A 10569-nucleotide genomic window follows, 5' to 3' on the forward strand; every position below is an offset into this window, starting at 1 on the left:
AGAAGGTCAAGGCGGAGAAACGGCCATGGACCAGAGCTCTTTCACCAGATGAGGTGAAAAAGTCTGCAAGGGAAGCTGTTGAGCATAAAGGTGGGGACCCAAACAACGAGGAGCATGTTCTTGGCCAGCATAAATTGCAGTTTGGGGCCTTCAGGGATCAAACATTTAAATGGCTGGCTGAGAACGCTCTGGGGTATGCTGGCTATGTGGTGGCATCCATGTCGGTGGAGTCAGGTCGCTCTGATTCAAACAACAATATGATAAATAAGAGACTTTTGGAGAACTACGTATCTCAGTTTCCTGCTGGCCGCTATGCCATTAGGGTGAAGAAGGACGCACTGAGCTCCCAACCTGCCACTACAGCTTCTGCCTCTACACAGGCTGCCTCCACATCCCAACAGCCTTCAGCCTCCTTGCAGGCTGCTGTCAATGTAGCACCCGCCTTCTCTCCACCATCATCCGTAGTGCCTGTATCCTCCCTACGCGGCCTCTTGTCAAGGAGAGACCAGTCTCCCCAGGCTATCGCCAAAAATGTAAAGAGCCTCTTCACAAAACCAAGGTTTGGTAACCCTTCCTTTTACAGTCCCCTAATTACTAGGTATTTAGCCGGTACATGCATGGTAAATCATAGTGTATTACTGGGTAATTACCACTGGTAATAAGAAGGTAAATACAGAGGTAGTTACCCAGCAAATACATGATAAATCATAGTGTATTACTGGGTAATTACCACTGGTAATAAGAAGGTAAATACAGAGGAATTATCCGGTAAATTATAGTGTATTACTGTGTAATTACCACTGGTAATAAGAAGGTAAATACAGAGGAATTACAGCTGAAGTACTAAGTAAAACCTCCACTATTACCCATCAACTCAACTAAGTAGCGTGTAGTTGTAACTGTTTTAGGTTGGTAATAACTCCGATATTGTGTACTTCCTAGGAAATTAGGCAACCAATTCTTATAAACACCTATTATCCAAGGTTTATGTTGTTAACAGCCCAAGTTTAATGATGTACTATCTAGAAATTAGCATAGTGCTTTCCAATAAAATACTTTTTCTTAGTTATTATTCGTAGCTGCACCCATTTAGAAAGGGTTTATTCGATTTACCACTATGGAATTACTTACCTGGTAACAACCTCTGCAGGAACAGTTTTCCTCTAGTGTCATGGTACATCTTCTTAAATACTGGGTACGAAGCCGTTTGTTTCCATGGTATTACCAGGTTCTTACCATATAATTTATAATAGATACATTCCATTATCCATGCAGTCAAGACAAACTTGTACCATGTACGTTCTGCGACATTACCAAGTAAAACACACCAATTTACCCAGTCATTAAGCTGAAACTGTACTGTAAAAGGAAGCCTCGTTTATTTCCATGGTATTACCAGGTTCTTACCATATAATTTGTAATACATTATTCCCTTTTCCATGCAGTCAACACAAACTAAACTTGTACCATGTACGTTCTGCGACGTTACCAAGTAAAACACGACAATTTACCCAGTAATTAAGCTGAAACTGTACTGTAAAAAGAAGCCTCGTTTGTTTCCATGGTATTACCAGAGGGGTGTTCCACGAACGGAGGTTTAACAAACACTGAGTTAACGCTGAACTCTAGGTTGATTGACCCTGTGCCGACCAACCCAGAGTTTTCGGTTCCACAGCAGCGGTTATGCATTAGTTCAATCAACTCGGGGTTGGTTAACACAGGGTTGTGCGCGTCCACGCCAAACTTAAAAAGACGTGATGTATGGATCATGGAAACCCTGATCGATATGGCGAAACGGGCCGCTTATTTCAATGAAATGGAACTCCAGGTTCTCCTGGAGAGCTATGACGAGGAGAAGGACATTATCACAAGAAAAGGGAACGCTAAAACCTCTGGAACCCGGAGAACCAAAGCCTGGCAGCGGATCGCTGACCGCGTAAATGCGTTAGTTACACGTCAAAAGCATGATCCTTAATATTTGAGCCATCATGAATATATAAATATCCCAGTTAAGCATTCTTAAAGATCCTACCACACAACCCCTTTCTTCTAAAACAATATGTACTCCGATTGCTTCCAAGCGGTCAGAGGATTAAGTATAAAAATTAAGTATAAAAAACATACAAACTGGTAAGCTTTTCCCACCATCGTATTGGTATACATTTAAATAAGCCACTTTTTAAGCCAATCGTGAAAAGGCCGACAGTCGGCAGACTGGATCTGGCCCTCAAATTGTCTTGACCCCGGTGGAGGAGCTGTTAATAAACATAAATTCAGGGCGCCCTGGCATGGAGGGGGTACCTGGAGGTACCTACCACCTCAGAGAGTCATGGGCCATACCCCACACTGGTTGAATGTAGGTTTTTGTGTTTTCTTGTATTTTCGATTTTTTTTGCCTTCGAAGTAACACATGCAAACCGTGTGCTTGCCACAGCGCATACTATTCCAAATGTTTCTTTTTTTGGTAACTGGGTAGACAACCTAAAAGTGACAATTCATCAACTTCACAGATCAAGATGGATCAGTGCTTGTAATGAAGCCGCCGGATACGATCGAACATTCTCCAGTGGATGCAAGTCCGTTAGGACTATTTTATACTTTATGTTGTAAATGCCTCTCGGCATAGTAGGCTACCCAGACAATAGCCTATTGCTCTTTGTATGATAGGAGGCCGATACAAATCTTGGATGGGTCATCTGAAACGACTCTGATGTGCTCAGCATCTCCAGCATTATAGCCTAGATAAAACTACCATTTGAAAAAAACGGAGGGCTACGCAAATAGTCTGGAGTGAACTGAGGCCAGGTCCTCGATTGGTAGTGTTGGCTATCTAAGGCTATTTAAATATATTAAAGATTTGCGCGAGAATCTATATCTCTCCACTCCAGCAAAAAGTAATCCAATAGCCTATGCCAAGATGTCGAGCCGTGGTCTTATCAATCGCTCCCGGTGGATTGCACGTATAATTTGCGCTCTGATATCAGCAGTTCTCTCATCAAAAGGGCATGCCATTGTGAACACATGAAATCTGCGGTGAACGCCGGTTGAAATACCCAAAACCGGGTTATGTTTCAAACTTAACCTGCGCAGAACCTGGTCCGACCAGGTTTGATTCAGAGCATATGTTGCTATAGCAACTAACATACCGTGATCCTTTTGGAACGGAAAACCTAGGGTTACCGAAAACCCTGGGTTAACTTACCCGGTTATGTGATAAAACCCGCTTTGTGGAACACCCCACAGGTTCTAACCATATAATTTGTAATACATTATTCCCTTTTCCATGCAGTCAACACAAACTTGTACCATGTACGTTCTGCGACGTTACCAAGTAAAACACGACAATTTACCCAGTAATTAAGCTGAAACTGTACTGTAAAAGGAAGCCTCGTTTGTTTCCATGGTATTACCAGGTTCTTACCATATAATTTGTAATACATTATTCCCTTTTCCATGCAGTCAACACAAACTTGTACCATGTACGTTCTGCGACGTTACCAAGTAAAACACGACAATTTACCCAGTAATTAAGCTGAAACTGTGCTGTAAAAGGAAGCCTCGTTTGTTTCCATGGTATTACCAGGTTCTTACCATATAATTTGTAATACATTATTCCCTTTTCCATGCAATCAACACAAACCATATATGTTCTGCAACATCGTTCACCAGTAGTTAAGCACTTTAATTGTTGTTATAAAACCCCAAACCACTGTTGATGAAAGGCATATTAAAATTAAACAAAATCAAAGGCTTATCTTTCAAACAATGCATATCTCACAAACAGGCACTGAACACTGAAGAAATCGGACAAAAAAAAGAGCCGTCCACATCAACTCAATTTAAATGTTACTGATGGTGTTTTCATAAAACACATGACATTGTTATGGCAAGTGACCACAAGGAAGACTGCTTCAACCTCTTCCATTTGAATAAGCGGTGAATGCCATGCAGAAATCTGCCTATGGGAGCATCTTTGTGGTCATTCACAAACCAATGAGTCCACTCGATGAATGAGAGATGACTCTTTAGTGTCTTCTCTGTGAGGTATCCCTGCAGTCTCCACATCTGGGATTTGAAGGCTGACCAAGACCTGACCAGGTACCTCCAAATCTCCCCTTCCATACTGTAATAAAGAATCAGAGGACAAGAAAATAAACATTAGGACTGTCAATTAATTAACATTTCTAGAACATGTAGAACTCAAAGATTATTTTGTTTATTCGTTTAAAAAAGGATGCTGGTCCTCTGGCCATTGTGTATGGTCATATTGAAAAGAGAAAAAGGCATAGCCATAAATACAGTTAATAGGACGGGAGGGGACAGGCTGTTAGCTCCGGTTAGCACTTTAAGTTACACTCACCGACTGGTGGCAGAGACGTTACCATGGAATTGTTTCTGGAAATAAATCATATAAAATAACATAAAAATCACAAAAAAATACATTTTGTCACCTGATTGTAGTAGTAGTTGCCAATGGTGGGCTGCTACTTACTGCAAGTAACTTTGCTAATATATTGCATTATTGTTAAACGGGATGCAATTAATAATTTCAAATATAGTTTAGTCGATTTTTGTTGAATATTAAACTATTAACTGCATTATGATTAACTATATTAGAATATATTTGTGTGATTAATTTCCTCAAACAATTCCATGGTAACGTCTCTGCCACCAGTCGGTGAGTGTAACTTGCTGACGGTCCCTAAAACAGGTAGCAGCCAGAACGTAAATGACGTTGTTGCACAGACATCGATGGCGCCAACATGTGTTTGTGATTTTTCGCGATACTGTCCTAAACCGTCCTCAATATACTAAGCCCGTAATGTATTGCACTTATGTTGATGAATCCGATTGGGTGGTAAACCGAATATCCGGCGTATATCAAACCGGAGGCTAACTTGCACCCGTTGAGGTGGCATGCTCCGGTAGAGCTGCTCTTTAGCATCGCGCTAACTGGGGCTAACAGAGCCTGTCTCTTCCCGTCCTATTAACTGTACTTATGGGAGAGAGCCCGATTAAATCTGGATATTTTAATAAATTGGGTGTTATAGGTTTTAAACAACATGTCCGAGTTATTTGAATGACAGAAGCTCCGCTAGCTCGATGCTAAAGTGCTAACCGGAGCTAACAGCCTGTCCCCTCCCGTCCTATTAACTGTATTTATGGCTATGCCTTTTTCTCTTTTCAATATGACCAAACACTGGCCAGAGGATCAGCATCCTTTTTTAACTAATAAACAAAATAATCTTTGAGTTCTACATGTTCTAGAAATGTTAATTAATTGACAGTCCTAATGTTTATTTTCTTGTCTTCTGATTCTTTATTACAGTATGGAAGGGGTGATTTGGAGGTACCTGGTCAGGTCTTGGTCAGCCTTCAAATCCCAGATGTGGAGACTGCAGGGATACCTCACAGAGAAGACACTAAAGAGTCATCTCTCATTCATCGAGTGGACTCATTGGTTTGCGAATGACCACAAAGATGCTCCCATAGGCAGATTGCTGCATGGCATTCACCGCTTATTAAAATTGGAAGAGGTTGAAGCAGTCTTGTGGTCACTTGCCATAACAATGTCATGTGTTTTATGAAAATACCATCAGTAACATTTAAATTGAGTTGATGTGGACGGCTCTTTTTTTTGTCCGATTTCTTCAGTGTTCAGTGCCCGTTTGTGAGATATGCATTGTTTGAAAGATAAGCCTTTGATTTTGTTTAATTTTAATATGCCTTTTAATATTTTAATAACAGTGGTTTGGGGTTTTATAACAACAATTAAAGTGCTTAACTACTGGTGAACAATGTTGCAGAACATATATGGTTTGTGTTGATTGCATGGAAAAGGGAATAACCAGTTACAACTTATGGTAAGAGCCTGGTAATACCATGGAAACAAACTAGGCTTCCTTTTACAGTACAGTTTCAGCTTACTTACTGGGTAAATTGTCGTCTTTTACTTGGTAACGTTGCAGAAAGTGCATGGTACAAGTTTGTGTTGACTGCATGGAAAAGGGAATAATGTATTACAAATTATATGGTAAGAACCTGGTAATACCATGGAAACAAACGAGGCTTCCTTTTACAGTACAGTTTCAGCTTACTTACTGGGTAAATTGTCGTGTTTTACTTGGTAACGTCGCAGAACGTACTTGGTACAAGTTTGTGTTGACTGCATGGACAATGAAATGTATTATAAATTATATGGTAAGAACCTGGTAATACCATGGAAACAAACGAGGCTTCCTTTTACAGTACAGTTTCAGCTTAATTACTGGGTAAATTGTCGTGTTTTACTTGGTAACGTCGCAGAACGTACATGGTACATGTTTGTGTTGACTGCATGGATAATGGAATCTATTATAAATTATATGGTAAGAACCTGGTAATACCATGGAAACAAACGGCTTCGTACCCAGTATTTAAGAAGATGTACCATAACACCAGAGGAAAACTGTTCCTGCAGAGGTTGTTACCAGGTAAGTAATTCCATAGTGGTAAATCGAATAAACCCTTTCTAAATGGGTGTAGCTATGAATAATAACTAAGAAAAAGTATTTTATTGGAAAGCACTATGCTCATTTCTAGATAGTACATCATTAAATTTGGGCTGTTACCAACATAAACCTTGGATGATAGGTGTTTATAAGAATTGGTTGCCTAATTTCCTAGGAAGTACACAATATCGGAGTTATTACCAACCTAAAACAGTTACAACTACACGCTACTTAGTTGAGTTGATGGGTAATAGTGGAGGTTTTACTTGGTACTTCAGCATTAATTCCTCTGTATTTACCTTCTTATTACCAGTGGTAATTACACAGTAATACACTATAATTTACCGGATAATTCCTCTGTATTTACTTTCTTATTACCAGTGGTAATTACCCAGTAATACACTATGATTTACCATGTATTTACCGGGTAACTACCTCTGTATTTACCTTCTTATTACCAGTGGCAATTACCCAGTAATACACTATGATTTACCATGTATGTACCGGGTAAATACCTAGTAATTAGGGGACTGTAAAAGGAAGGGTTACCCAAGGTTTCAGCCATGTAAGTATGCAACAATACAATTAATTTTTTGTGTTATACTGAGTTTTACATGTTTTCATATTTTTAATGTACACCATATTGATCTCATTATTTTTTAGCTATTCCTGCCCTGCCACGCGCTGGATTCAATTCAATTCAATTCAATTCAATTTTATTTGTATAGCCCTTAATCACCATTACATTCTCAAAGGGCTTAACAGGCCAAATATTTGTGACACCCCCCTTTACCCATGCCCCCACACGGGCAAGAAAAAACTCCCTTGAATCAGCAAGGAAGAAATCTTGAGAAGAAACGCAGTGTAGGGGATCCCTTCTTCCAGGGATGGTCAGGAGTGCAATGGGTGCCACAATTGACATACAGGTAAATACATGCACATCATATTAAAATGGTGATGGGGTTCTGGCCGGTTATCCATGAGGAGAGTCCAGGCATCCAGTCCAGTACCCGCAACACGCTAGAACAGACAGAATATTGAATTAGAACGGAAAAGTACATAGTGGGAATGTATAATGTAATAATAAAAGCACAAGCAAACAGAGTAGTCTTCACTCTCGCATCAGTTGTTTTCACACTCCAAATGCAAGATTGTAGTGGTGCGTTTTGAGCTTCCCTTTGAATAGCTCCACAGAGTCAGCTTCCCTGATCGCTGATGGCAGCCTATTCCATAAAAAAGGGGCTCGATAGGCAAACGCTCTCTGTCCAGCCGATTTCTTTTTAACCTTCGGCAGTGAAAGAAGGCCAGCTCCCGAAGACCGGAGAGACCGAGAAGGACTATAAGGAATGATCAGGTCCTTCAAGTACGATGGAGATAATCCATGCAAGGCTTTATAGGTTAACAATAGCACCTTAAAGTCTGATCTGAAAGTTATTGGTAGCCAGTGTAGAGAGGCGAGAATAGGTGTAATATGATCAAACTTTCTCGTTCTGGTCAGCAGCCTAGCTGCCGCATTGTGTACCAGCTGTAGACTTTTTGTGGTAGAGTTCGGTAATCCCGAGAACAATGCATTGCAATAGTCCAGTCTTGACGAAACAAATGCATGAATCAGTGTCCGCATCCACTGCGGATAACATTGGTCTGATTCTTGCAATGTTTCTCAGATGGAAAAAGGCAATTCTAGTTATACTTCTTATATGTTGGTCAAAGCATAGGTGAGGGTCAAACAGGACACCAAGATTTTTGACGGATGCACTCTGTGGGATGGCGAAGCCATCCAACCACAGAGAGACATCCTCAAACTTTTCCCGGTCCCGCTTCGAGCCGATAATCATCAGCTCTGTCTTCCCAGTATTAAGCTGTAGGAAGTTTTGTGACATCCAGCCCTTCACAGCAGCTAGACAGGACTCAACCCTTTGAATCTGGCCCGAGTCCCCGGAATCTACAGGAATGTAGAGCTGGGTGTCATCCGCATAGCAATGAAAACTAATTCCGAAGCTGCGGATAACGTCACCCAGGGGAAGCATGTAAATTGCAAAAAGTAATGGACCAAGAACCGACCCTTGTGGTACGCCAAAGCGCAATTTACCGCGCTTTGATTCTGCACCCTCATGAAGCACAAATTGGGTTCTATCGGTGAGGTACGATTCAAGCCAACCAAGAGCCGTACCCCTAAAACCAACATAGTGTTCAAGACGGTGAAGAAGAGTGCTGTGGTCGATCGTATCAAACGCTGCGCTGAGGTCCAGTAGCACAAGCATTGTGCTTGTGTTTTTATCCAAAGCTAAAAGGATGTCATTTACAACTCTTGTAATAGCAGTTTCAGTTGAGTGGAAATTCCTGAACCCCGACTGGAAAGGTTCGAAGAGATTATTCCTGGTCAGATAATCAACAATTTGCTTCGCTACAATCCTTTCCTGTACCTTGGACAGGAAGGGCAGATTCCATATAGGCCGATAGTTCCTGATTAATTCAGGATCTAGGCCAGGCTTTTTGAGTAGCGGTTTTAACACCGCAGCCTTGAAATTGGAGGGAACAATTCCCGTTGAAAACGAAAGATTCATAAGCGAGAGGATAACAGGCCCCACCGTTGGAAGAAGTTCCTTAAGAACCCTGGAAGGGAGAGGATCCAACATACAAGTTGTTGGCTTTGAGGCCTTTATCACCCTTTCAAGTTCCACCAAAGAAATTGCCTTAAACTCCAAAAGAGTTGCGTCAGAGTTCACCATCCTACTTGGGAGAACCCCATCCTGCCCCACTGGATGTGTAGGATTAGCCGCACGGCAAGCATAAATTTCCTCTCTAATTGATTGAATCTTATTCTCAAAGAAATCCATGAATTCACCTGCCACGATCGAGGAGCCTACGGTCTGATTCTGTTTCTGAGTGAGACTCCTCACCGTGTCAAAAATAAATTTAGGATTATTTCTATTCAAATTAATGTTACTAGAATAGTAGGCGTTCCTGGCAATAGTCAGCGCACCCTTATAGGTGATCAGACTATTATGCCAAGCAAGATGAAAGACCTCAAGTTTAGCCAAGCGCCATTTACGTTCAAGGATCCTGCAGTTTCGCTTCAAAATGCGCGTTTCTGCATTAAACCAAGGAGCTGGTTTTTTCAATGTTCGTTTTTTAGTTACGTTCGGAGCAACTGAATCAATGGCAACAGACAAGGCAATGTTGAGGTCATCAGTAAGACACTCCACAGAACCACTATAGTTACAGAGAGGTGCAAGTGAACTAGTTAACTTATCTGCCATAGCTGTAATGGTTGCATGTGTGATGCGGCGACAGCTGAAAGTAGCTTGTTGATCGTCGCAGGGGCAGGATACCACCACCTGGAAAGTGAGCAAAAAATGGTCTGCTAAAGCTGAGGTATAGGAAGAGACCACTAGCTGTGAAATGTCTACACCGCGGGTCAGAACGAGATCCAGCGTGTTTCCACCGATATGGGTTGGGTGCTGGACGAGCTGTTTGAAACCAAGCGTATCCGTAATGGACAGAAACGCCCTTGTGAGGGCATCAGACGGGTTATTCACGTGAATGTTGAAATCCCCAATAAGCAAAACATTGTCTGAGTATGTAGCCAGATCAGCTGCAAAGTCAGAAAACTCATCGAGAAAAACTGAATACGGTCCTGGGGGACGGTATACTACAGCTAAAACAAAAGAGTCTGGAACTCGTTTTGCTTCTCTGGGAGCTGAGGTGCAAAGCGCTAGCACCTCGAAGGATCTGAAAATATATCTATTCTTTGGCTTTAAATTAAGCTTAGAATTAGATATCAGGGCTACTCCACCACCTTTCTTAACTTCTCTAGATACTTGGGTGCTAACGTAGTGGGGTGGAGTAGCTTCGTTTAGGGCTAGAAACTCATCTGGTTTTAACCAGGTTTCACAAAGCCCCAGTATGTCGATCTTTTTATCAATGATTAGATCATGGACCAAGAGCGCCTTCGATGAAAGCGACCTTATGTTCATGAACCCTATTCTGAGTGCTTCCTTTTTATTATTTTCAGAGGGAGTCCGGTTAACACTCAGCTCTGAAGCGGTCAAGGGGATACCCCGGTTTCGACATACTG

General features: G+C 41.5%; 1 protein-coding gene across 1 annotated transcript; it reads right to left on the minus strand.

The window, feature by feature from the left end:
• Nucleotides 1-310: 310 nt before the first annotated feature.
• Nucleotides 311-10548, minus strand: LOC130401521 (uncharacterized). Its single transcript, XM_056605327.1, has 2 exons — nt 9760-10548; nt 311-519 (listed from the first exon to the last, which is right to left on the minus strand). The coding sequence occupies exons 1-2, from the start codon at nt 10466-10468 to the stop codon at nt 311-313; spliced, it is 918 nt and encodes a 305-aa protein (XP_056461302.1). The 5' UTR covers nt 10469-10548.
• Between the last annotated feature and the right edge of the window lie 21 nt (nt 10549-10569).

This window comes from Gadus chalcogrammus, chromosome 13 (genome assembly GCF_026213295.1).
Source record: "Gadus chalcogrammus isolate NIFS_2021 chromosome 13, NIFS_Gcha_1.0, whole genome shotgun sequence".
In the NCBI taxonomy this organism is placed as follows: domain Eukaryota; kingdom Metazoa; phylum Chordata; class Actinopteri; order Gadiformes; family Gadidae; genus Gadus; species Gadus chalcogrammus.

Excerpts from the sequence above, each read along its gene's own strand:
- LOC130401521 (XM_056605327.1), bottom strand. The coding sequence starts at position 10,468 with ATGAACATAAGGTCGCTTTCATCGAAGGCGCTCTTGGTCCATGATCTA. Across the intron at positions 520-9,759 it reads CCGCATCACACATGCAACCA|CCTGGGGAGACTGGTCTCTC; the intron begins TTACAGCTATGG and ends TTTTGGCGATAG.